The sequence below is a fragment of the Anomaloglossus baeobatrachus genome, chromosome 2 (assembly GCF_048569485.1).
Source record: "Anomaloglossus baeobatrachus isolate aAnoBae1 chromosome 2, aAnoBae1.hap1, whole genome shotgun sequence".
Taxonomy (NCBI): domain Eukaryota; kingdom Metazoa; phylum Chordata; class Amphibia; order Anura; family Aromobatidae; genus Anomaloglossus; species Anomaloglossus baeobatrachus.
In genome coordinates, this window is record NC_134354.1 from 646,107,967 (window position 1) to 646,135,940 (window position 27,974).

General features: G+C 51.2%; 1 protein-coding gene across 8 annotated transcripts in view; it reads left to right on the forward strand.

Moving 5' to 3' along the window:
- Positions 1-27,974, forward strand: part of ANKRD52 (ankyrin repeat domain 52) — a 137,486-nt gene that overhangs the window by 50,065 nt on the left and 59,447 nt on the right. For 5 of the 8 annotated variants that reach the window (XM_075336964.1, XM_075336966.1, XM_075336965.1 and 2 more), the window contains exons 6-12: positions 8,511-8,598; positions 9,389-9,531; positions 9,630-9,842; positions 10,224-10,498; positions 10,702-10,784; positions 10,873-10,990; positions 18,295-18,363. In XM_075336964.1, coding sequence (XP_075193079.1) covers positions 8,511-8,598; positions 9,389-9,531; positions 9,630-9,842; positions 10,224-10,498; positions 10,702-10,784; positions 10,873-10,990; positions 18,295-18,363 — 989 coding nt within the window. The remainder of the gene's footprint in view (positions 1-8,510; positions 8,599-9,388; positions 9,532-9,629; positions 9,843-10,223; positions 10,499-10,701; positions 10,785-10,872; positions 10,991-18,294; positions 18,364-27,974) is intronic. The other 3 variants (XM_075336969.1, XM_075336970.1, XM_075336971.1) reach the window with 1 other exon arrangement.

Consider the following 27,974-nt stretch of genomic DNA (forward strand, 5'->3'; position numbering starts at 1 on the left):
CTCCTGCAGGGCCAGTTGCATCCCTTGCGGCGCCTCATGCATTTCCTAGGGAAGATGGTGGCAGCCATGGAAGCAGTTCCCTTTGCGCAGTTTCATCTGCGCCCACTTCAATGGGACATTCTCCGCCAATGGGACGGGAAGTCAACGTCCCTGGACAGGAAAGTCTCGCTTTCCCAGACGGCCAAAGACTCTCTACAATGGTGGCTCCTTCCCACATCATTGTCTCAGGGAAGATCCTTCCTGCCCCCATCCTGGGCAGTAGTCACGACAGATGCGAGTCTGTCAGGGTGGGGAGCAGTATTTCTCCACCACAGGGCTCAGGGGACGTGGACTCCGCAGGAGTCCACCCTTCAGATCAATGTTCTGGAGATCAGAGCAGTGTATCTTGCTCTACTGGCCTTCCAACAGTGGCTGGAAGGAAAGCAGATCCGAATCCAATCGGACAACTCCACAGCGGTGGCATACATCAACCACCAAGGAGGGACGCGCAGTCGGCAAGCCTTCCAAGAAGTCCGGCGCATTCTAATGTGGGTGGAGGACAGAGCATCCACCATATCCGCGGTTCACATCCCAGGCGTAGAAAACTGGGAAGCAGACTTCCTCAGTCGCCAGGGCATGGACGCAGGGGAATGGTCCCTTCACCCGGACGTGTTTCAGGAAATCTGTCGCCGCTGGGGAGTGCCGGACGTCGACCTAATGGCATCCCGGCACAACAACAAGGTCCCGGCATTCATGGCGAGGTCGCGCGATCAAAGAGCTCTGGCGGCAGACGCCTTGGTTCAAGATTGGTCGCAGTTTCAGCTCCCATACGTGTTTCCGCCTCTGGCGCTCTTGCCCAGAGTGCTACGCAAGATCAGATCCGAGTGCAGCCGCGTCATACTCGTCGCTCCAGACTGGCCGAGGAGGTCGTGGTATCCGGATCTGTGGCATCTCACGATCGGTCGACCGTGGTCACTGCCAGACCGACCAGACTTACTGTCCCAAGGGCCGTTTTTCCATCAGAATTCTGCGGCCCTGAACCTGACTGTGTGGCCATTGAGTCCTGGATCCTAGCATCTGCTGGATTATCTCAGGGAGTCATTGCCACAATGAGACAAGCTAGAAAGTCGAATTCGGCTAAGATCTACCACAGAACGTGGAAGATTTTCTTGTCCTGGTGCTCTGCTCAGGGAGTGTCTCCCTGGCCATTTGCATTGCCCAAGTTTCTTTCCTTCCTGCAATCGGGGTTAGAAAAGGGCTTGTCGCTCAGCTCCCTTAAAGGGCAAGTTTCGGCACTATCCGTGTTTTTTCAGAAGCGTCTAGCACGTCTTCCTAAGGTGCGCACGTTCCTGCAGGGGGTCTGTCATATTGTGCCCCCGTACAAGCGACCGTTAGATCCATGGGATCTGAACAGGGTACTAGTTGCTCTCCAGAAGCCGCCCTTCGAGCCTCTGAAGGAAGTTTCCTTTTCTCGGCTGTCGCAGAAAGTGGCGTTTCTTGTTGCAATCACATCGCTTCGGCGAGTGTCTGAGCTGGCAGCTCTGTCATCTAAGGCTCCCTTCCTGGTGTTCCACCAGGACAAGGTTGTGCTGCGCCCCATTCCGGAGTTTCTCCCTAAGGTCGTATCCTCTTTTCATCTTAATCAGGATATTTCCTTGCCTTCTTTTTGCCCTCATCCGGTTCACCGGTATGAAAAGGCCTTACGTTTGCTAGATCTGGTGAGAGCATTCAGAATCTACATTTCCCGCACGGCGCCCATACGCCGTGCCGATGCACTTTTCGTCCTTGTCGCTGGTCCGCGCAAGGGGTTGCAGGCTTCTAAAGCCACCCTGGCTCGATGGATCAAAGAACCAATTCTAGAGGCCTACCGTTCTGCGGGGCTTCCGGTTCCTTCAGGGCTAAAAGCCCACTCCACCAGAGCCGTGGGTGCGTCCTGGGCATTACGTCACCAGGCTTCGGCTCAACAGGTGTGCCAGGCAGCTACCTGGTCCAGTCTGCACACTTTCACCAAGCATTATCAGGTGCATACCTATGCTTCGGCGGATGCCAGCTTAGGTAGAAGAGTCCTGCAGGCGGCAGTGACACCCCCATAGGGGAGGGCTGTTTTGCAGCTCTAACATGAGGTATTTATTTACCCACCCAGGGACAGCTTTTGGACGTCCCAATCGTCTGGGTCTCCCAATAGAGCGCTGAAGAAGAAGGGAATTTTGTTACTTACCGTAAATTCCTTTTCTTCTAGCTCTTATTGGGAGACCCAGCACCCGCCCTGTTGTCCTTCGGGATGTTTTTTTGTTGTTTGCGGGTACACATGTTGTTCATGTTGAACGGTTTTTCAGTTCTCCGATGTTATTCGGAGTTAATTTGTTTAAACCAGTTATTGGCTTCCTCCTTCTTGCTTTGGCACTAAAACTGGAGAACCCGTGATACCACGGGGGGGTATAGCCAGAGGGGGAGGGGCCTTGCACTTTTAATGTAGTGCTTTGTGTGGCCTCCAGAGGGCAGTAGCTGTACCCCAATCGTCTGGGTCTCCCAATAAGAGCTAGAAGAAAAGGAATTTACGGTAAGTAACAAAATTCCCTTCTTTTGCTTTGTGCGAAGGAGGTCAGACACGCACGCACAGCTCCACAGATTGGTCAGCAGCAGCTGCTGACCATGTCGGATGGAAGAAAAGTGGGCCCATATAGAGCCCCCAGCATGCTCCCTTCTCACCCCACTCTTGTCGGTGGTGTTGTAAGGTTGAGGTATCCATTGCGGGTACGGAGGCTGGAGCCCACATGCTGTTTTTCCTTCCCCATCCCCCTTAGGGCTCTGGTGGAAGTGGGATCCTATCGGTCTCCAGGCACTGAGACCGCGCTTCATCCACAACTCCTGTGGAGCCTGCTGGATAGGAGCTGGGTATCGTTCAGGGACATGGCCCTGCTACTTGGAGGTACTCTGTATCCCGGTGGGGACCGCGCACAGCAACACTCCAGCTTTGCTGGGTGTGCTAGTGCACCGGGGACCACGGCGCTGACCGGGTTAATATGTGCCATTACACACTCAGCGTTGCTGAGTGTGTTTATGTATAGGGACTGCCGCACTGACCGCCGCGGCCATGGAAACACTGCAGCGCGGCTGGGACTTGTAGTGCGCCGGGGACTTTCACGCCGGCCGCGCTTTTACGGCGGCCGCGTTTATTACTAGAGTCCCCGGCTTTTTGCGGCCTAGTTTCCTTTCCTCCCGCCCACAGCCCTGACAGGCAGGGGAAGGGCGGGACGCTGCACAGAACGAGCAGCACTGAGGGCTGGAGCATGCTTTGCATACTCCACCCCCCTCACTGTGCACAGTGCGGGCACCAGTTCCCGCACTTTCTGGGTCACGCCCACGGCTCCCTCCTCTCCTCAGGACGCCGGCAGCCATTCCTGTCAGCTCCTCGGACGCAGCAGAGGGGGACAAAGTCTGGGAGACCCAGGCAGGGACTCTGGTGGCCTCACAACCGCTTTAGGCGGGTGGTAAGCAGCACCTGTGGTGCTAGCCCCATTGTGCAGTAGTGTAACATTATATGTTTATGGTATATATGTTTTACACTGTATGGTGCACAGTTGATTTCTGGCTATATACCCTATTGTGTTACTCAGGGAAGATAATAGCATGGCGCCCACGAAAGGCAGGGGTGCCAAAACACAGGCTTATTATGTTGCCTGCGCCGCATGTACGACTCCGCTACCGGCAGGTTCCACTGACCCTCATTGTGTGCACTGTTCGGCCCCTGTGGCACTTACTCAGCCGGAGCCTCTGCTAAGAGGGGCCCAGGGGGAGCCACCTGCTAACACTGTTCAGGTGACGGGGACTGAGTTTGCAAAACTCTCTGAGACTATGGCTAAGATACTAGAAGCCTTGCAGTCCAGGCCGGTATCTCAGCACAGGGACTCTGTTGAATCTTTGTTCCCTGGCCCACCTCAGCTGGACCAACAATGTCTTCCCGGGGTATCTCATGGATCCCAGGCTGAGGGTTCTGACACAGACCCCAGCCCGACTAAGCGAGCTCGCTTAGATTTTCCCTCGACATCATCATATTGTGCAGGGTCTCAGAGGGGGGAATCTCTGGTTGATGATGCGGAGACAGCTGATCAGGATTCTGATCCTGAGGCCGCTCTCAATCTTGATACTCCGGACGGGGACGCCATAGTGAACGACCTTATTGCGTCCATCAATCGTATGTTGGATATTTCTCCCTCAGCTCCTCCGGTGGAGGAGTCAGCTTCTCAGCAGGAGAAATTCCGTTTCAGGTTTCCCAAGCGTACACAGAGTATGTTTCTGGACCACTCTGATTTCAGAGAGGCAGTCCAGAATCACCATGCTTGTCCAGATAAGCGTTTATCTAAGCGCCTTAAGGATACACGTTATCCTTTTCCCCCTGACGTGGTCAAAAGTTGGGCTCAGTGTCCCAAAGTGGATCCTCCAATCTCCAGACTGGCAGCTAGATCCATACTTGCAGTGGAAGATGGGGCTTCACTCAAAGATGCCACTGACAGGCAGATGGAGCTCTGGTTGAAATCCATCTATGAAGCTATCGGCGCTTCTTTTGCCCCAGCGTTCGCAGCCGTATGGGCGCTACAAGCTATCTCAGCAGGTCAAGCGCAAATTGACGCAGCCACACGCACGTCCGCGCCACAGGTGGCGTCCATAACCACTCAGACGTCGGCATTTGCGTCTTACGCTATTAATGCTGTCCTGGACTCTGCGAGCCGTACGGCGGTTGCAGCCGCCAATTCGGTGGTACTCCGCAGGGCCTTGTGGCTACGGGAATGGAAGGCAGATTCTGTTTCCAAAAAGCGCTTAACCAGTTTGCCAATTTCTGGCGACCGATTGTTTGGCGAGCGTTTGGATGAAATCATCAAACAATCCAAGGGAAAGGATACATCCTTACCCCAGCCCAAACCGAACATACCCCAACAGAGGAAGGAGCAGTCGAGGTTTCGGTCCTTTCGGGGCGCGGGCAGGTCCCAATTCTCCTCGTCCAAAAGGCCTCAGAAAGATCAAAGGAACTCTGACGCATGGCGGTCTAAGTCACGTCCTAAAAAGGCCACCGGAGGTGCCGCTACCAAAGCGGCTTCCTCATGACTTTCGGCCTCCTCACTCCGCATCTTCGGTCGGTGGCAGGCTCTCCCGCTTTTGCGACGCCTGGCTGCCACGGGTAAAAGACCGTTGGGTGAGAGACATTCTGTCTCACGGTTACAAGATAGAGTTCACCTCTCGTCCCCCGACTCGATTCTTCAGGTCATCCCCGCCTCCCGAGCGAGCCGAGGCTCTTCTGCAGGCGCTGGGCATTCTGAAGGCAGAAGGAGTGGTGGTCCCTGTTCCTCTTCAGCAACAGGGCCACGGTTTTTACTCCAACTTGTTTGTGGTCCCAAAGAAGGACGGGTCTTTCCGTCCTGTCCTGGACCTGAAACTTCTCAACAAACACGTAAAGACCAGGCGGTTCCGGATGGAATCCCTCCGCTCCGTCATCGCCTCAATGTCCCAAGGAGATTTCCTTGCATCGATCGATATCAAAGATGCTTATCTCCACGTACCGATTGCTCCAGAGCACCAGCGCTTCTTGCGCTTCGCCATAGAAAACGAACACCCGCAGTTCGTGGCACTGCCGTTCGGCCTGGCAACAGCCCCACGGGTTTTCACCAAGGTTATGGCTACTGTAGTAGCGGTCCTCCACTCTCAGGGTCACTCGGTGATCCCTTACTTGGACGATCTCCTGATCAAGGCACCCTCTCAAGAGGCATGCCAACACCGCCTCGACGCTACCCTGGAGACTCTCCAGAGTTTCGGGTGGATCCTCAATTTTCCAAAGTCAAATCTGACACCGGCCCAATCGCTCACATACCTTGGCATGGAGTTTCATACCCTCTCAGCGATAGTGAAGCTTCCGCTGATCAAGCAGCGGTCACTACAGACAGGGGTACAATCTCTCCTTCAAGGCCAGTCACACCCCTTGAGGCGCCTCATGCACTTCCTGGGGAAGATGGTGGCAGCAATGGAGGCAGTTCCTTTCGCGCAGTTTCACCTGCGTCCTCTTCAATGGGACATCCTACGCAAATGGGACAGGAAGCAGACGTCCCTCGACAGGAACGTCTCCCTCTCTCAGGCGACCAAAGCTTCCCTTCGGTGGTGGCTTCTTCCCTCTTCATTATCGAAGGGGAAATCCTTCCTACCCCCATCCTGGGAGGTGGTCACGACGGACGCGAGTCTGTCAGGGTGGGGAGCGGTTTTTTCTCCACCACAGGGCTCAGGGTACGTGGACCCAGCAAGAGTCCTCGCTTCAGATCAATGTTCTGGAAATACGGCAGTGTATCTTGCCCTGAAAGCGTTCCAGCAGTGGCTGGAAGGCAAGCAGATCAGAATTCAGTCGGACAATTCCACAGCGGTGGCATACATCAACCACCAAGGCGGCACACGCAGTCGGCAAGCCTTCCAGGAAGTCCGGCGGATTTTGATGTGGGTGGAAGCCACGGCCTCCACCATCTCTGCAGTTCACATTCCAGGCGTGGAAAACTGGGAAGCAGATTATCTCAGTCGCCAGGGCATGGACGCAGGGGAATGGTCCCTTCACCCGGACGTGTTTCAGGAGATCTGTTGCCGCTGGGGGGTGCCGGACGTCGACCTCATGGCGTCCCGGCACAACAACAAGGTACCGACGTTCATGGCACGGTCCCAAGATCCCAGAGCTCTGGCGGCAGACGCCTTAGTTCAGGATTGGTCGCAGTTTCAGCTCCCTTATGTGTTTCCTCCGCTGGCACTGTTGCCCAGAGTGTTACGCAAGATCAGGGCCGACTGCCGCCGCGTCATCCTCGTCGCTCCAGACTGGCCGAGGCGGTCGTGGTACCCGGATCTGTGGCATCTCACGGTCGGCCAACCGTGGGCACTACCAGACCGACCAGACTTGCTATCAAAAGGGCCGTTTTTTCCATCTGAATTCTGCGGCCCTCAACCTGACTGTGTGGCCATTGAGTCCTGGATCCTAGCGTCTTCAGGGTTATCTCGAGACGTCATTGCCACTATGAGACAGGCTAGGAAACCAACGTCCGCCAAGATCTACCACAGGACGTGGAAAATTTTCCTGTCGTGGTGCTCTGCTCAGGGTTTTTCTCCCTGGCCTTTTGCCTTGCCCACTTTTCTGTCCTTCCTTCAATCTGGACTGGAAAAGGGTTTGTCACTCGGCTCCCTTAAGGGACAAGTCTCAGCGCTCTGTGTTTTTCCAGAAGCGCCTAGCCAGACTTCCACAGGTACGCACGTTCCTGCAGGGGGTTTGTCACATCGTTCCTCCTTACAAGCGGCCGTTAGAACCCTGGGATCTGAACAGGGTGCTGATGGTTCTTCAGAAACCACCATTCGAGCCAATGAGAGATATTTCTCTCTCACGCCTTTCGCAGAAAGTGGTTTTTCTAGTAGCAGTCACTTCACTTCGGAGAGTGTCTGAGCTAGCAGCGCTGTCATGCAAAGCCCCTTTCCTGGTTTTTCACCAGGACAAGGTGGTTCTGCGTCCGGTTCCGGAATTTCTCCCTAAGGTGGTATCCCCCTTTCATCTCAATCAGGATATCTCCTTACCTTCTTTTTGTCCTCATCCAGTTCACCAATGTGAAAAGGATTTGCACTTGTTAGATCTGGTGAGAGCACTCAGACTCTACATTTCTCGTACGGCGCCCCGGCGCCGCTCGGATGCACTCTTTGTCCTTGTCGCTGGCCAGCGTAAAGGGTCACAGGCTTCCAAATCAACCTTGGCTCGGTGGATCAAGGAGCCAATTCTCGAAGCCTACCGTTCGGCTGGGCTTCCGGTTCCCTCAGGGCTGAAGGCCCATTCTACCAGAGCCGTGGGCGCGTCCTGGGCTTTGAGGCACCAGGCTACGGCTCAGCAGGTGTGTCAGGCGGCTACCTGGTCGAGCCTGCACACTTTCACGAAACACTATCAGGTGCATACCTATGCTTCGGCGGATGCCAGCCTAGGTAGACGAGTCCTTCAGGCGGCGGTTGCCCACCTGTAGGAAGAGACCGTTTTACGGCTCCCTTACGAGGTATTATTTTACCCACCCAGGGACTGCTTTTGGACGTCCCAATTGTCTGGGTCTCCCAATGGAGCGACAAAGAAGAAGGGAATTTTGTTTACTAACTGTAAATTCCTTTTCTTCTAGCTCCAATTGGGAGACCCAGCGCCCGCCCCTGTTTTTTGTGTACACATGTTGTTCATGTTGAATGGTTTCAGTTCTCCGATATTCCTTCGGATTGAAGTTACTTTAAACCAGTTTATAATTCTTTTTCCTCCTTCTTGCTTTTGCACCAAAACTGAGGAGCCCGTGGGAGCACGGGGGGTGTATAGGCAGAAGGGGAGGGGCTTAACACTTTTAAGTGTAATACTTTGTGCGGCCTCCGGAGGCATAGCCTATACACCCAATTGTCTGGGTCTCCCAATTGGAGCTAGAAGAAAAGGAATTTTACGGTAAGTAAACAAAATTCCCTTCTTTACAACAATCCATTTGTATTTTTTTTTTTCTTTGCAGATTGTTGTAATGCTTTTAAACAGGAGGGCACATCACAGCATTTGTGATAAAATGGAGCGGCACCCTATCATGTATGCATCTTACCTTGGTAAGTATGGCTGTTTCGAAGCATTGTAAGCATAAACTAGCCTCAAACTGATAAACAATATCAGCACAGGCCGCAGCACTCACACAAGGCCCACAATTGTCAAGGGATTGGACCCCTTCTGATCCAGAATTAAAGGCAATCTCTATCTATTTAGTCTGAGAGGAGCGTGATGTTGAGGCAGCGAGGGGTGTCATTTGCTGTAGTTTCAATACAAACAGTGCTCTCAGCAGTAGATTATCACTGCTGGACTAGATGTCATGTGCACGCCAGTCCAGTTAATCTGTAGAACCCGACCCCCATAACTAGTAGCTTGGAACAATGCAAATACAGGAATCTGTTGTATAGAGAGCTCCGCATATGACCACTGCTACATCTACAGCAGAGAAAACAGGGATTCTATCAAAACTGCACCTAGCAGACCAGTAAGTGACACACCGCTGGAATCAGGTTCTTTGCCCCTACATAACTTTGCTCTAAGATTCCATAGCAAAAATCTGATTCCCTTTTAATGTTCTTTTGTAAAGATAAGGTCATGTTTCTTTTAAAACTAGATAACCCCTGTTTAAAGCTTAGACCTACGAAATTTTATTACCAAATTTAGGGATAGCAAGTTATTTTGTCGTCTTTTTATCTATCCCAACTGTTATGACTATGGGACTATGGAAGATGCAAGTATCCATAAAATGTCTAAGGGTTGTCAGAATTCACTATTATATAACTATGATTTATGGGTGGACCATGAGGATTTGTTAGACCTCATCAGCATAATAATTCCTTACTGTGCATTTAGGACACCTGGAGATTACAAAGCTCCTTATATCTTGGGGAGCTGATGCAATGTCAAAGGATAAGCACGGTTATACACCCCTTCATGCAGCAGCTTCTACTGGGAGGATAGACCTTGTGAAGTATTTGTTAAAACTCGGTGTGGAGGTAAGACATGGCTTTTTATTGACATCGCATAACGTTTTTGCAATACATTAAAGGCAATTTCTGCCTAAAATGCTAATTTTGACATTTCTCGTTGTCAGATTGATGAACCCAACTGCTTTGGAAACACTGCCCTGCATATTGCCTGTTACATGGGTCAGGATGCTGTGGCTAATGAACTTGTCAACTATGGCTCCAATGTCAACCAGCCCAATGAGAAGGGCTTCACCCCTCTGCACTTTGCTGCTGTTTCCACGAATGGGGCATTGTGCCTGGAGTTGCTAGTCAACAATGGAGCTGATGTCAATTACCAGGTACATGATGTTTATTTTGAGAGCTATGAAAAGGGTTCTTAAGGGCAAATAGACTTTTCAGCTTATCCGCCCTGAGGTCCGCATGTATGGAGGTGGCTCGAGCTGAGCCCACTGTGAGCTGCAGGTGCTGGCTGTGATGTACAGTCAGCATCTTCCTGCTGCTTCCAGAAACGTCTGTCACTGCTGTTTTAACTATTTTTAGACATCAGTGTTGATCACGGACAGTGGACTTTAACTGAAGCGAAAGCTTGATACTCCTTTGGTGCACAGCCATATCATTCATTTATACTTGCAGTATATAGAACAGGTCATTACAAATTAAAGTCTCCAAAGGGGATGTAACATTTTAGGCTTTATATTTATTTTTTACCTCTTGAACAGAGTAAAGAAGGGAAGAGCCCCTTGCATATGGCTGCCATTCATGGAAGATTTACACGTTCCCAGATTTTAATTCAAAACGGTAGGTTCCTCTTCATTCCTGTCACTATCCGCTTATGTAATATTCCGTTTGCTGACATTGCTTCTGTCATGTCCTCCACAGGTGGTGAGATTGACTGTGCTGATAAATATGGCAATACTCCTCTGCATGTTGCTGCTAGATATGGACATGAGCTGCTAATAAGTACATTGATGACAAATGGTGCTGATACTGCAAGGTGAGGTCACGGGCGATCCATCAAGTAGACTGACTGGAGAGGAGGGACATTTCCTTCAAGGCTGTACTAGGAAGCACTACAGAAATAATTTATTGAACAGTACATTCAGTGACGTGGATGAGAATTGATCAAGTGCCAAATAAAAGCATTCATGTAATATTCAAATCTCATGAAGAACTGAGCATTTATTGTGTTTGTTACAGGCGTGGTGTTCATGGTATGTTTCCCCTGCACTTAGCGGTTCTGTTTGGGTTCTCAGACTGTTGCCGAAAGCTACTTTCCTCAGGTAAGTGGCCTTATTTGTGCATTAAAAATCTGAAAAACATTGAAAATGTGGAACCTCTTTAATCATATAATGAATTTACCCCATCTAGGTCAGTTGTACAGCATAGTGGCCTCGTTGAGCAATGAACATGTGCTATCTGCCGGCTTTGATATCAACACACCTGACAACCTCGGGAGGACCTGCCTCCACGCTGCTGCTTCAGGAGGGTGAGGCTCGAAGAAGCTTGGAGACTGTTTAAGAACTGTTTTGGTTTTTCTTGTTTTTTTTTTTAATGGTGTTCTAATGTGATTGAAACTACATTTTATTACATTTTTTTTTCATTCTACCCCTTAACGTCCGAGGACGTCCTGGTACGGACTTGGTCACGTCAGGGTAATCTCCTCTGGCTGCTGCGGTGAGCTGGTGGTGATCCCTGCACATGTCTGCTGATTTGAACAGCAGACGTGTGTCGAACAGGCGCAAGTGGATCTGCCTTAGTTCCAAAAATGTGACCATGCAATTTAAATGGCCGCGGTGGGTAACACGCTGTTCGCCGCCGCCATTTGGAGGCCCCATGACGCGATTACAGGGAGCTGATGGTAGCGATGAGTCATGTGATGACTTTTGTTGCGATCATGATGTGTTTCCTGTTAGAGCCAACAGAGCGCCAGATTACACAGGAACGCTGCATTTCTACTGATCAGAGCTGTGCCACTCTGATCAGCAGAAATGTACAAGCAATCAGACTGCTGATCCTTATAGTCCCCTAGGGGGACTAATGAAATTTTTAGGTTTTTTTTATTGTTGTTTTTTTTTTAAAATAAATAACCTAAGGCTGGGGGACACACGTGCATTAATGCAAGTGTTTTGTGTGACACTCGGCTCCTGCTCTGCTGGAGTGTAAGCAGAGTGTCATGTGACTGTCATGCCACTGTGATCTGATCCTGCGATCGCAGCACATCCGCGGAGGACAGGGCCGGTGCTGCTGCGGAGATAGAGAGATTAATCTCCCCATCTCCTACATTGTCAGCTGATGTGACTCGCACTGCACCTGCATTACACCGTTGTAATGTGAGTGTAGTGTGATGTCTCACTCAAGACAAATAATGGTGACTAGCACATATTTATACATATATTGTTTCTTTATCGTTCATTTGGGAGACCCAGACCATGGGTGTTTAGCTTCTACCTCCGGAGGACACACAAAGTACTACACTTAAAAGTGTAGCTCCTCCCCCTGAGCTTATACACCCCCTGGTGAGTAGACCCAGCCAGTTTATCGCTTTGTGTTCAGGAGGCATACATCCACACATGCATTCTCATATGATTTTTTCCTTTTGGAACGAGATTGAAGAGTGGGGTCCACGTCTGGACCCCCGGCATGTCCCTTCTCACCCCACTGTGTCGGCGGTGTTGTAAGGTTGATTCCTAGGCTGGAGCCTTTACATGCCGTGCTCCTTCACCATCCCTCCTGGGCTCTGGCTTGAAGTGGGAGCCAGCACGGTCTCCATTCTTGGCAGGACACCGGTCTCCATCCGCAGCCCTTCAGGACCCTGCTGGACCGGAGCACTCATCCCCAGGGACTTGGCCCTGCGTCTCAGCAGCTAAGTACCTGAGACGTTTAGATTTCGGGGTCCCTGTACTTTATTGTTGGGGGAGAGTGTGCTTATTGTGTTTACTGACATTTCCGGCGGGTTCTCTAGCTGTCGCCTGAGAACCACGCCGATGGTGCCTGCGCGTCGGCCGCGCCGCTCAAATTTAGGCCCCGGCTTCGCCGGAGGCCTAGTTTCTGTTTCACTGCCCTCGCATGTCACTCATGCAGAGGGACAGGCTCGGCTCCTCCCGGCGGCCGTTCTGTACAGGGGAGAGACACTCCCCACTGCAGTGTGTGTCCCCTCCCCTGTAGGTCTCTATGGCCCTTCAGATTCCGCTCCTCAAGCAAGTCCCGCCCCCTCTCTTCGCTCCGGCGGCCATTTTCTCAGCGTTCTCTCTGCGATCAGTCATTGCAGTGCTGGTCTGCAGCATCTCTGCTGAGGTGCTGTGCTTGGGGGTCCGGGCTTCGGGATCTGGAGGGCACACAACACCGCTCCAGCGGTCTGGTAAGCTACAACCGGTCTCCGGTTGTGGACCTCTGTATATACTCTCTGGGGTTCATTCTCTGGCAGAGCCCCAACTCCAGCAGCATGTCTCACACGAGGAGCAAGGCCCCAAAGCTTTATGCTGTATGCGCTGCATGTAAGCTCCTGCTGCCTGAACAGAGCACCTTCCCACATTGTGATGCCTGCTCTAACTTGGCGGTGCCACAGCCTGGAGTCTCACCCCCAGTGGTCTCTCAGGCTGCTCCTGCTCCTGTGGCTGAACCCCCGGCTTGGGTAGAATCCTTTTCTAGGTCTATCTCCCAGTCTTTTGCTGAGTCCATGGGACTTCTGTCCAGGACTTTGCTGAATATGCATCAGCCCCCCTCACAGGGTGCCTCTGCTGCTAGGGCTCTCTCAGGACCGGAGCTCACAGAGGATTCATCATCAGGGCCCAGACCCCGTCCTCCTAAGAGACGCAGGGTTCTCTCTCCCTCCTCCTCCCGTGGCTCTGATTCCAGAGCTGACTCGCTGGATGAGGAGGATGCCTTTACAGGGGGCTCGGAGGCTAACTCCATGTGCCCCATTGATCTGTCCGAAGGTGACTCAGATCTTAGTGACTTGATTGCTTCTATTAATTCTGTACTGGATCTCAATCCGCCAGTATCAGAGGAGCAGAAAAGCACCAGTTTACCTTGCCTAAGAGAGCAAAGAGTGTGTTCTTTAACCACTCCAGTTTTCAGGCCGCTGTGACCAAACCCAGGGCCTGTCCTGACAAGCGCTTCCCAAAGCGTGGTTCTGATGACCGTTTTCCCTTTCCACCTGAGGTGGTCAAGGAGTGGGCTCAGTCCCCAAAGGTAGACCCTCCGGTGTCTAGGCTCGCAGCCCGGACCGTTGTGTCGGTGGCTGATGGCACTTCCCTTAAGGATTCCACTGACCGCCAGATTGACCTTCTGGCCAAATCCGTGTATGAAGCGGCGGGGGCCGCTTTTTCTCCGACTTTTGCAGCAGTGTGGGCCCTCAAGGCCATCTCTGCTTCTCTAGAGGAGATGCATTCCCTCACCAGGGAATCTGTGCCCGAAATGGATGCCTTAACTTCCTAAGCTTCGGCCTTTTCATCCTATGCCATGTCTGCCATGCTGGAGGCTTCTCACCGCACTGCGGTGGCTTCGGCTAATTCCCTCGCTATCCGCAGAATCTTGTGGCTTCGAGAGTGGAAGGCAGATGCTTCTTCAAAGAAGTACCTTGCTGGGCTCCCTTTTGCTGGGTCCCGGCTGTTCAGAGAACAGCTGGATGAAATTATTAAGGAAGCTACTGGCGGGAAGAGTACTTCCATGCCTCAAACTAAAGCCAGGAAACCTGTCCAGGGTAGGAATCAGTCGAGGTTTCGCTCCTTTCGTTCCTCCAACTGGTCGTCCTCTAAGCCCTCGGCCTCGTCCGCTAACTCAGCCAAGGACCAGAAATATAACTGGCGCACAAAAGCGCGTCCACAGAAGACCGCAGGAGCTGCTGCCACTAAGGCAGCCTACTCGTGACTATCTGCCCGCCCCAGCAACGTCCTTAGTCGGTGGCAGGCTCTCCCACTTTGGCGACGCTTGGTTTCAACACGTCTCCGATCAGTGGGTGAGAGATATCATCTCCCACGGCTACAGGATAGAATTCTCTTCCAGTCCGCCAAACAGATTTTTCCTTTCAACTCCCCTGTGCTCCAAGGCCGCCGCCTTCTCACAGGCCGTGGCATCCTTGCAGGCAAATGGAGTAATTGTACCAGTTCCCGCCCGGGAACGGTTCAGAGGTTTCTACTCAAATCTCTTCCTAGTTCCCAAAAAGGACGGTACCTTCCGGCCCATCCTGGATCTGAAGCTTCTCAACAAGCATGTTCAGGTGCGGCGCTTTCGCATGGAGTCTCTGCGATCGGTCATTGCCTCTATGTCCCAAGGGGATTTCCTGGCATCCATCGACATCAGAGATGCCTATCTGCATGTGCCAATTGCAGTGTCACACCAGCGTTGGCTACGTTTTGCAGTAGGAGAAGATCACTTCCAATTCGTGGCTCTCCCCTTCGGGTTGGCCACGGCCCCTCGGGTATTCACCAAGGTCATGGCAGCAGTGATTGCAGTTCTGCACCTCCAGGGGTTGGCAGTGATTCCTTACCTGGACGACCTTCTAGTCAAGGCTTCATCCAGCGCAGACTGTCAGCGGAGTGTCTCGCTCACTCTCTCCACTCTAGCTCAATTCGGGTGGCTGGTCAATCTGCCCAAATCCAATCTGACTCCGACCCAGAGTCTGACGTACCTAGGGATGCAGTTCGAGACCTTGACGGCACTTGTGAAGTTGCCCTTAGTCAAACAGCAGTCCCTCCAGCTAGCGGTGCGCTCTCTGCTGAGGCCCCGCCGTTATACCCTCAGGCGTCTGATGCAGGGGCTGGGTCAAATGGTGGCGTCCATGGAGGCTGTTCCCTTTGCCCAGTTCCATCTGCGCCCCCTGCAGCTGGACATTCTCCGCTGTTGGGACAAGCGGCCTTCCTCCTTAAACAGGTTGGTGGCTCTGTCGCCACAAACCAGGAGCTCTCTTCAGTGGTGGCTTCGGCCCCTCTCCCTGTCCCAGGGGCGCTCCTTCCTGGCCCCGTCCTGGGTGATTCTCACCACGGATGCCAGTCTATCCGGCTGGGGAGCGGTATGTCTCCACCACAGAGCGCAGGGCACTTGGACTCCGTCCGAGTCAGCCCTTTCAATCAATGTGCTGGAAACCAGAGCCGTGCTTCTAGCTCTCCTAGCTTTTCACCACCTGTTGGCGGGCAGGCACATTCGAGTCCAGTCAGACAACACGACAGCGGTTGCCTACATCAATCACCAAGGCGGGACACGCAGCCGCCTGGCGATGTTGGAAGTACAACGCATCCTTCAATGGGCGGAGGACTCCAAGTCCACCATATCCGCAGTCCACATCCCAGGCGTGGAAAACTGGGAGGCAGATTATCTCAGCCGTCAAACCGTGGACGTTGGCGAGTCCCTGCACCCGTCAGTGTTTCAGTCAATCTGCCGCAAATGGGGCACTTTGGACGTGGACCTAATGGCATCCCGTCACAACAACAAGGTTCCCGTTTACGTGGCTCGCTCCCACGACCCTCAGGCATTCGCCGCGGACGCACTGGTTCAACACTGGTCCCAGTTTCGTCTGTCCTACGTGTTTCACCCTCTAGCTCTCTTGCCCAGAGTTCTGCGCAAGATCAAAATGGAGGGCTGTCGAGTCATCCTCATTGCACCGGACTGGCCCAGGCGAGCTTGGTATCCAGACCTGCTCCATCTGTCCATAGAGATGCCGTCAAAATGCTGTGGAGAGAAAAGCGCACATAGGGTCTTATCTGGCAAACAATGCAGGCTTAGAAAATGAAAACAGGTGCTCACCTATGGAAGTTGTGACAGGCACAACTCCTATGTATGCAGTAAATGGTCAAGCAGCAGCCCCGATGATGCAACAGGGAATCATGAATGGATAAGAAAGTCGGGTTTAACACTGCGCTAAAACCATGAAGCCAAACGATGTGATGAATTCTTTGCTATATTTTCTTTATTTAGGCCAAGTCTACATGTTTCAAAGGCATGTCCGCCTTCTTCATCAGGACAAAGGAAAAAACAGCATGATCTGTTTTTTCCTTTGTCCTGATGAAGAAGGCGGACATGCCTTTGAAACATGTAGACTTGGCCTAAATAAAGAAAATATAGCAAAGAATTCATCACATCGTTTGGCTTCATGGTTTTAGCGCAGTGTTAAACCCGACTTTCTTATCCATTCATGATTCCATAGAGATGCCGTGGCATCTCCCGGACCGTCCAGACCTACTCTCACAAGGTCCGTTTTTCCGCCTGAATTCTGCGGCTCTCAAATTGACGGCGTGGCTCTTGAGTCCTGGATCTTGACGACTTCTGGTATCCCCCCTGAAGTCATCTCCACTATGACTCGGGCCCGTAAGTCTTCCTCCGCTAAGATCTATCACAGGACTTGGAAAATTTTCCTGTCCTGGTGTCGCTCTACTGACCATCCTCCTTGGCCATTCTCCTTGCCGAACCTTCTGTCTTTTCTACAGTCCGGTCTGCAGCTAGGACTGTCCGTCAGCTCTCTCAAGGGACAAGTCTCAGTTCTGTCAGTTCTGTTCCAGCGGCGTCTCGCTCGGCTGGCTCAGGTCCGCACCTTCATGCAAGGCGCGTCTCACATCATTCCGCCTTACCGGCGGCCCTTGGATCCCTGGGACCTTAATTTAGTTCTCACGGCCATAACGTCCCTCAGGAGAGTCTCTGATTTGGCCGCGCTCTCTTCGGAGTCACCTTGTTTAGTTTTTCATCAAGACAAGGTGGTTCTCCGTCCGACTCCGGATTGTCTTCCTAAGGTGGTCTCTCCTTTCCACCTTAACCAGGACATTACCCTACCTTCCTTTTGTCCGGCTCCTGTTCATCGCTTTGAAAAAGCGCTGCATACTCTGGATCTGGTGCGTGCGCTCCGGATCTATGTGTCTCGCACCGCTGCTCTTAGGCGGTGCACTTCTCTTTTTGTGCTGACCACAGGTCGGCGCAAGGGCCTCTCTGCTTCTAAGCCAACCTTGGCCCGTTGGATTAGATCGACCATTTCGGACGCCTACCAGAGTACTCAGGTGCCTCCCCCGCCGGGGATCAAGGCACATTCGACCAGAGCTGTTGGTGCCTCTTGGGCTTTCAGGCACCAGGATACGGCTCAACAAGTCTGTCAGGCTGCCACTTGGACTAGCCTGCATACCTTTTCGAAGCACTACGAAGTGCATGCTCTTGATTCGGCAGATGCGAGCTTGGGCAGACGCATCCTTCAGGCGGCTGTCGCCCATTTGTGAAGTTAGGTTCTGCCTACTTCTTGCCTTTTTTTCGGTTTATTCCCACCCAGGGACTGCTTTGGAACGTCCCATGGTCTGGGTCTCCCAAAGGAACGATAAAGAAAAAGAGAATTTTGTTTACTTACCGTAAATTCTTTTTCTTATAGTTCCGTATTGGGAGACCCAGCTCCCTCCCTGTTGCCTGTTGGCAATTTTCTTGTTCCGTGTGTTATCACCGGCTGTTGTTGTGGACAGAGTCTCCGGTTGTTCCGGCTTTTGCTCTGTTCTACTTGTGGGTGGCTATTCTCCTTCAGCTTTTGCACTAAACTGGCTGGGTCTGCTCACCAGGGGGTGTATAAGCTCAGGGGGAGGAGCTACACTTTTAAGTGTAGTACTTTGTGTGTCCTCCGGAAGTAGAAGCTAAACACCCATGGTCTGGGTCTTCCAATACGGAACTATAAGAAAAAGAATTTACGGTAAGTAAACAAAATTCTTTTTTTCTTTTATGGTTTTCTAGAGAAATGTATGGTAAACATGGACATGTAATGGATGTAATATTTTTCTGTGTAATACTGCCATCTTTTTCTTTTTTTTTTTTTTATCCCCCGTGTTACAGAAATGTTGAATGTCTTAATTTGCTGGCAAGCAGCGGCGCTGAGCTGATGAGACAAGATAAATTTGGAAGGTAAGCGCAAGTCCTTGTTCATGATGGTAACACTACTAATGAATGGTAAACAGCTCTTCCAGGATTGCCTGACAGTCTGTCTATTTTCTATGTTCTTGGGTTACATTCAGACATCTGTAGTACCCATCCATGTGCTGATGTTGCTTTTTATATTTTCTCGCACAGAACAGTGACTTACAGTTTTTCATTAATCCATACACAATTTAGAAATTGATTCATGTGTTCGGTCCATGGGACTCTGATCCTGTCGTATTATCCGTTTTGTAAATTTGACTCGGCCAGTAGTGTAAGAAGATATGTAGAAAATGGAGGAAGCTCAAGACCTGTCTTGGGCCCAGGTGTTCCATCCATGTTTCATCTGTCTTTCACTGATTTATTTATCCGCTGATTTAGTTCAGAAAGTCTAATCTCCTTCAGTTATTACAATTTGAAGAGAGCAGGGGGCATGGCTTGGCCGGGCATGTGAGCGGTTGTAACCGCAGGAGAGCTCCAGAGACTTAAGCTTGCCGGCAACTCCATTGGGTGCCTGTGATTCTATACTTAGACTCCTTAACGTCTCCTGTATTCACTAGCGGCGTGAATATGACAGGAGGCACAGCCAAAATGTATCAGGAGGCGCCTCCCTGCGCAGAGAGGGAATCCCAAGAGGACGCCGACGTGCCCTCAGCAGGTACAAGATCGGAAAGATCAGCAGCTGCAAGCGCAGTGATGAAACTAGCTGGCTTCCCCAGAACCCAGGCACAGAGGGCTCCCTCCTCTAATAAGGCATATAAACAGCCGGCTGAATCTTCTGATTGAGTCTCTGTGCTTTCATGAGAATAAAAGAATCACCCTCCTGTCCTCCAGCCCCCAGAAGTAGCTCTACCTGTCCATAACCCAAATCTGCAGGAGGCTACATGAAAAGGTATTCATGGCTGTCTCACGATACGATTGTCTTCACTTATCACTCAGATGGGCCAAATAAAGGATTAAATCTCGTATATGCGGCAATGTCTGCAAATGTAAACAACCATACTGCAGCCGCAGAAGGGAGAATTGGTGACCATGAGGATAAACTACTTCCACTGGTCTGTAATACTTGCAGATATGACCACCAGATCCCTGGCCTTATTGTCCAAAACAGACGACCTGTAGGACAGACTTGCTAGGAATAATGTACGGCTAGTTGGCATCTCTTAAAAAAAACAAAGGGCAATAATCCTACTGGGTATTTTGAAAAATGCCTGCATTTTCTGTTTGGGACAGAGTGTCTATCCCCACCCATGCCGTCTAAAGCTGTGTGTCCATGCTGTATTTTTACTGCGGTTTTTTTTTTAATCAATGCTGCAAGGAAAAACGCATCCGACCGAAGTCTGAGAATTCTGACTTGCTGTGCACATGTGGCAGATTGTTTCCTTGCAGATTTTGATGCAGAAAAAATATCTGCAGCATGTCAATTCTTTCTGCGTTTTTCCGGTGTCTGATACAATCCACTGCAATGCTTGTTCTCTATCACTGCAGTGGATTATATCGGTTAGTGCTGCAATCACAGCACTGACATTTCGCCTCACATATCATGCATCTGGCATGGTGTGTGAAGCGATCTGTAGCTCAGAAAACCCAGAGTCGTCATGGTGACGAGTGAGGATTGCCATGGCAGAGATCGGGTCCCTGTGATCACATTAGAGACCTGATTGCCAGGGAGAAGAGCGATGCCTCTCCCTGACTCCTGAATGCTGCGATCACGATCGATCACAGCATTTAGGGGGTTAAACTGTCAGGAGTGGCACAGGGACCGCTCCTGGCAGTGAGAACTAGGTCTCAGCTGTAACATCAACCGGAGATCCGGTGGTGATCACGGTGGTACAGTGCAGAAACCCCCTCGATCGCCATGACGTGAAAAAAATCACGAGAGAAAACGCGATGGTGTTTTTTCTGCTGCATTGTTCCTGCCAAAACATGCAGTTTTGTGTGCAGAAAATCTACACACATCTGCTTTGTGGGCACATGCCCTAAAGAGAACAATCTACCTGCTAGGCCACTACCACCAAGGGACTCTTATTGTCCTGTCCTAATGGAGCTGCTTCATGACAAGGACAGAGATGCTATTCTCAGAGCAGCCCACAACAAAAGAGACCGCACTGTCAACAGCCACAAAATTTCCTTTTTTTCCGGTTTTCTCCATTGAGTTCTCAAAACAGAGAACATAATACCTACTCCATGCTTTATCCTTCAAAACTCCGTAGTCACTCTGGGAGAGACCTCCTTTGAGCATCCTAAGAAGGCACTCTGCTGGCTTGACTTAAAGGGAACCTGTTACCAGATTTGGCGACTAATCTGCAGCCACCACCACTGAGCTCTTATATACCATATTCCAGAATGCTGTATATAAGAGCCCAGGACGTGCTGTATAATGTGAAAATCACTTTTATAATACTCACCTAAGGGGCGGTCCGGTCCGATGGGTGTCACTTCTCTCCGCTCCTGCGCCTCCTCTCTGCGGCTATCGCCATCCTCCTTCTACCCAGCCCAGTATGGAAGACTCATTTGTTATCCATACATTGTAGTCCTGTGCAGGCACACTTTGATCTGCCCTGCTAAGTGTAGATGAAAGTACTATAATGCGGAGGTCCGAGGGAAGGTTAAAGACCACACGCGCATGCGCACTACAGTACTTTGATCTGTCCTACCTGCGCAGGACCTCAATGCTGGCTAGTGTGGATGATGTAGGACGCCTCATTCACACGGGCCTCAGAAGGAGGATGGCGATCACCATAGAGAGGAGGTGTTTTTTTTATGTTGTATAGAGCGACCTGGGCTCTTATCTCCAGTATTCTAAAATTCTGTATATAAGGGCTCACTGGTGGTGGCCGCAGCTTAGTCGCCAAATATCGTGACAGGTTCCCTTTAAATGACCATAGAATCTATTGAAGTTTGCAGCTCTGACATCTCACATTGAAAGCTATGTGCCATTGGTGACTATCTGACTATTGGAGTTATAGCCTTTACTAATCTAAGACCCAGTGGACTTGTATATTCTGTCTATCATCCTATAATGGCAGGTTGCTCGTCTGCTCCATGCGCGGTTGCAGGATGCACTGGTATCTTCATCCGTCTACCTCTGTAAGATGAAACTGTACTTAGTTTTGTCTATTTTGGGATGTGTGTTTTCAAAACATGTTGCATAGTTCTGAACTCCATACCGCTTAGGCCTAAGCCACACGGCGAGAAAATCGGTGCGAGTGGAGTGCGATAAAACATCGCATTCCCCTCGGACCAATTCTAGCCTGTGTGTCAGCACACATGAGCGATTATTTTCTCAGCCCTAATCGGACCGAGAAAACAATCGCAGCATGCTGCGATTGTAATCCGAGACTCTTTCTCTCGCACCCATTCAAGTGAATGGGGCGAGAGAAAAATCGCACTGCACTCGCGGTACACCGGTGTACCGTGCGTGCAGAGCGAGAATGTCTATAGCCGGCTACACAGGCGAGAGGGAGAGAAATCCCTCCCTCCCCTCCTGAGTGCCGGCCCGCCCCCCGCAGCTGAGGTCTGCTCGCACGAACGGACCTCAGTTGCAAGGACACAAGCATGAGACTCGGCTCTGCTGTACTGCCAGCACGAGCCGAGTCTCATGCAAGGGGATCGCAGTAGTCCCCGTGTGGCCCCAGCCTTATACTCCCCTTAAGGATTTATTGGCATTTTACTGCAATTTTATCTACTGGTATACAAAGATTGTTAGCGTTTTATCCTATTTATAAAGTCATATTTTTTTCATGGAATGTCAGAGGCTTGGGTGACGCTTCAAGTGGGCGGCAGTTACGGAGTAGATACCAAACCTGTATAGTGTTTGCTTTTTGTGGTGTTTTTTTGTTTTTTAGTTAATTGGTTAAAAAAAAAAAAAAATCAGAATTGTATTAAAAAAAAGAAATGCTTTTGTCGTCCTTGTCAGAAAACCGTGATGTGATTGCTTATTTTTTGTGCCCTGAGTTAATGTTTTTACAATTTTCATTTTTGTGTAGATAGTGGGGGGGAAACATATTTACTCTCCCACTTAAAAAGAAAAGATGAGAGGCCTGTAATTGACATCATAGGTAGACGACAACTATGAGAGACAAAATGAGAAAACAAATCCAGGAAATCTCCTTGTCTGATTTGGCAAGATTTCTTTGCAAATTATGGTGCAAATAAACTTTTGTTATTGACCAAATACTTATCTCAATATTTTATGTATCCTTTTGTTGACATTGACAGAGTTGGCTGAGTGATCGGGGGCGTTCATACCTCCATCACGCAGCACTTCTCTCAGTCTCCGGCCGTGTATACATTGTGAAGGAGAAGGTGGGCGGGCCTGAACCAGCTCCGGCTGTCACATGACCGGAGCTCTTGCAGGCCCCGCCCACCTCCTCCTTCCTGCTCCTGTGCACCGAGGGAAAATGACCGGGTGTCTGCTATCAAGGCAGGTAAGTATGGGCTATTTTACCTGCTGAGGCACAGTAGCCAATGTGACAGGAGGTTTCATGCCTGTGTTCGTGTCCGTACCAGCTGTGGATGCAACGGTTGAAGTAATAACTGTCGTACAGGTCTCACGCCAGTTTGTCCTCTGACAGCTGAATTTGGAACTTTGGCCAACACGGTATTCCCAGATACAATGGACACTCCGGGTCTCAGAGGGGTCCCTGTAAGCACTTTAGCAATTGTCACCTTGCCTCCATTAGCTTCCTGGCCAGGAGCCATTGCCTGGATCTGAGTCACGGGAGAACTGCTCACGGTCATTCCTGGTGGGGCTTTCAGAATCATGATTTTAGGAGCTGCTGGTCCACTGGTGGTGCTCATGAAGGGATTGCCTTGGTTTATAGTTTGTGTTATAGTAAGTGGCTGGGATGGAAGCATGGACTCTACTGGGGCAGTAGGGACAGGAACATCCTGCAGGATCTGTGGCTCCAGCCGCTGTTCACCTCCATCTGGAATTGCTTGCTCTCCTACTCTGACAGTAGTGAGCTGTTCTAAAGGCTCGAGAACATTGCCCAAGCCAAGGGCTTCATCCATGGTGTCAGGTCCATCACGGCTAAACGAATCACCGGTTAAAGAATCCAGACCAAATAGATTTGGGTCATCAAAAAGGTCCATAATAGGGTCTGCCATCTTGGACTTATTCTCAAGGCAAGTTTTGTGGGGAAGGCAAGGAGCCTTCCCCAGGAATTCAGAGCAGGCAAAACTGTACTTCAGTCATAGGCAGGGTGGATTTGATTTAAATCTAACTGATTTAAATCACGATTTAAATCACTAGTCAGTAAGGCTTGATTTAAATCCGTGATTTTAAATCAAAGTTTCTACCTAAACTAGTTCTTGCTACTTTAACATGCAAGTAGATGAAGATTTTTAGAATCACTTTTTATATTACTTTTCTTTGTCGCTCCATTGGGAGACCCAGACAATTGGGTGTATAGGCTATGCCTCCGGAGGCCACACAAAGTATTACACTAAAAGTGTAAAGCCCCTCCCCTTCTGCCTATACACCCCCCGTGCTCCCACGGGCTCCTCAGTTTTTATGCTTTGTGCGAAGGAGGCAGACATGCACGCATAGCTCCACAAGCTTAGTCAGCAGCAGCTGCTGACTATGTCGGATGGAAGAAAAGAGGGCCCATAACAGGGCCCCCAGCATGCTCCCTTCTCACCCCACTCTTGTCGGCGGTGTTGTTAAGGTTGAGGTATCCATTGCGGGTACGGAGGCTGGAGCCCACATGCTGTTTTCCTTCCCCATCCCCTTTAGGGCTCTGGGTGAAGTGGGATCCTAATCGGTCTCCAGGCACTGAGACCGTGCTCCATCCACAGCTCCCGGGGACTCTGCTGGATAAGGAGCCGAGTATCGTCAGGGACAAGGCCCTGCTACTTTGAGGTACTCTGTGTCCCCGTGGGGACCGCGCACAGAAACACTCCAGCATTGCTGGGTGTGTTAGTGCGCCGGGGACCGCAGCGCTGACCGCGCTTGTGCCATCACACACTGCAGCGTGGCTGGGTGTGTTAGTTTACTGGGGACTACCGCGCTGACCGCCGCTGCCATTTTTACACTGCGGCGCGGCTGGGACTGTTAGTTCGCCGGGGACTACCGCGCCGACCGAGCTTATACGCCGGCCGCGCTTATAACTTTAGTCCCCGGCTTTTGCGGCCTAGTCTCATTCTTTCCCGCCCCCAGGCCTGCCAGTCAGGGGAAGGGCGGGACGCTGTACAGGAGTCAGCACTGAGGGCTGGAACATGCTTTGCATACTCCACCCCCCTCACTGTGCACAGTGGGGCACCAGTTTCCCGCACTTTCTAGGGCACGCCCACGGCCCCCTCCTCTCCTCAGGACGCCGGCAGCCATTCCTGTCAGCTCTTCTGACGCTGGAGAGGGGAGACAGGCTCAGGGAGACCCAGGCAGGGATTCTGGTGACCACACAACCGCTTTCAGCGGGCGGTAAGCAGCACCTGAGGTGCTGGCCCCACTTGTGCAGACGTGTACTTATAGATTATATAATTAATAATAATAATAATAATAATAATTTTATTCATTTATATAGCGCTATTAATTCCACAGCGCTTTACATACATTGGCAACACTGTCCCCATTGGGGCTCACAATCTAGAGTCCCTATCTGTATGTCTTTGGAGTGTGGGAGGAAACCGGAGTACCCGGAGGAAACCCACGCAAACACGGGGAGAACATACAAACTCCTTGCAGATGTTGTCCTTGGTGGGACTTGAACCCAGGACCCCAGCGCTGCAAGACTGCAGTGCTAACCACTGAGCCACCGTGCCGCCCTGTCACAAACCACCGGGGGGATCACTCAGAAATCCCCCGCGCTGGCTACCAGTACGTCACAATCGGGGGGTAACAAGTGGGGGGGGTCACCCCTCCTTTATACCTCCCGACCGACAGACAGAGCACGTGACGCGCTCTCTAGCGCCCCTCTTATAGTCAGGCCAATTATGGAATTGCCCGACAATAAGCAAGGAGGCCGCTATACTACTTATGCCGATTATTGAAGGGTCCCCGGTGAGAGTAAGGTATATATTCCCCCGACCTCCGCGGGCGGAATATATAAAATCTCCCCGAATCTCACTGGCCTCCCCACAATAATCCTTGGCACCATTCGCTGCCACCAACCGATTTACGGTAACTATTAGCCGAACACACAGACGTGGGATTCAAGATCGAGATAACAGAACAGCCCAAGATTAATTATATAATTTAATCAGCCTAAAGCACACTAGAACTACAATTATAGGCTATACTTTACACTATATGGTACACGGTTGATTTTTTGGCTATATACCCTCCTGGATTGCTCAGGGGAGACAACAGCATGGCGTCCACAAGAAGCAAGGGTGCCAAAACACAGGCTTACTATGCTGCCTGCGCCGCATGTACGGCTATACTACCGGCAGGTTCCACTGACCCTCATTGTGTGCAATGTTCGGCCCCTGTGGCACTTGTTCAGCCGGGGCCTCTGCTAAGGGTGGCCCAGGGGGAACCACCTGCTAACACTGTCCAGGTGACAGGGACGGAGTTTGCAGTTTTTACTGAAAGACTTTCTGAGACTATGGCTAAGATACTAGAAGCCTTGCAGTCCAGACCGGTATCTCAGACCATGGGCACTGTGGAATCATTGTTCCCTGGTTCCCCTCAGTTGGAACAACAATGTCCTCCCGGGGTGTCTCATAGATCCCAGGGTGAGGTCTCTGACACGGACCGCAGCCCCAGACCGCCTAAGCGAGCTCGCTGGGAAATCCCCTCGACATCATCACATTGTTCAGGGTCTCAGCGGGAGGACTCTCTGTATGATGAAGCGGAGGTAGCTGATCAGGATTCTGATCCTGAGGCCGCTCTCAACCTTGATACTCCTGATGGGGACGCCATAGTGAATGATCTTATCGCGTCCATAAATCAAATGTTGGATATTTCCCCCTCAGCTCCTCCAGTAGAGGAGTCAGCTTCTCAGCAGGAGAAATTCCGTTTCAGGTTTCCCAAGCGTACAACGAGTATGTTTCTGGACCACTCTGACTTCAGAGAGGCAGTCCAGAAACACAGAGTTTGTCCAGATAAGCGTTTTTCCAAGCGCCTTAAGGATACGCGTTATCCCTTCCCCCCTGACGTGGTCAAGGGCTGGACTCAGTGTCCCAAGGTGGATCCTCCAATCTCCAGACTGGCGGCTAGATCCATAGTTGCAGTTGAAGATGGGGCTTCACTCAAAGATGCCACTGACAGACAGATGGAGCTCTGGTTGAAATCCATCTATGAAGCTATCGGCGCGTCTTTTGCTCCAGCATTCGCAGCCGTATGGGCACTCCAAGCTATCTCAGCGGGTCAAGCGCAAATTGACGCACTCACACGTACGTCTGCGCCGCAAGTGGCGTCCATAACCTCCCAAACGTCGGCATTTGCGTCCTACGCTATTAATGCTATCCTGGACTCTGCGAGCCGTACGGCGGTTGCAGCCGACAATTCGGTGGCAATACGCAGAGCCTTGTGGCTACGGGAATGGAAGGCAGATTCGGCTTCCAAAAAGTGCTTAACCGGTTTGCCATTTTCTGGCGACCGTTTGTTTGGTGAGAGATTGGATGAAATCATCAAACAATCCAAGGGAAAGGAAACATCCTTACCCCAGGCCAAACCAAACATACCCCAACTGAGGAGGGGACAGTCGAGGTTTCGGTCCTTTCGGGGTGCAGGCAGGTCCCAATTCTCCTCGTCCAAAAGGCCTCAGAAGGATCAGAGGAACTCCGATTCATGGCGGTCTAAGTCACGCCCAAAAAAGACCGCCGGAGGTGCCGGTACCAAGGCGGCTTCCTCATGCCTTACGGCCTCCTCACACCGCATCCTCGGTCGGTGGCAGGCTCTCCCGCTTTTGCGACACCTGGCTGCCACAGGTAAAAGACCGTTGGGTGAGAGACATTCTGTCTCACGGTTACAGGATAGAGTTCAGCTCTCGTCCTCCGACTCGATTCTTCAGAACATCTCCGCCTCCCGAGCGAGCCGATGCTCTTCTGCAGGCGGTGGGCACTCTGAAGGCGGAAGGAGTGGTGGTCCCAGTTCCTCTTCAGCAACAGGGTCACGGTTTTTACTCCAACCTGTTTGTGGTTCCAAAGAAGGACGGGTCTTTCCGGCCTGTCCTGGACCTAAAACTGCTCAACAAACACGTAAAGACCAGGCGGTTCCGGATGGAATCGCTCCGCTCCGTCATCGCCTCAATGTCCCAAGGAGATTTCCTTGCATCGATCGATCGATATCAAAGATGCTTATCTCCACGTACCGATTGCTCCAGAGCATCAGCGCTTCCTGCGCTTCGCCATAGGAGACGAACACCTTCAGTTCGCGGCACTGCCGTTCGGCCTGGCGACAGCCCCACGGGTTTTCACCAAGGTCATGGCTACAGTAGTTGCGGTCCTCCACTCTCAGGGTCACTCGGTGATCCCTTACTTAGACGATCTGCTGGTCAAGGCACCCTCTCAAGAGGCATGCCAACACAGCCTCAACGCTACTCTGGAGACTCTCCAGAGTTTCGGGTGGATCATCAATTTTCCAAAGTCAAATCTGACGCCGGCCCAATCACTAACATATCTTGGCATGGAGTTTCATACTCTCTCAGCGA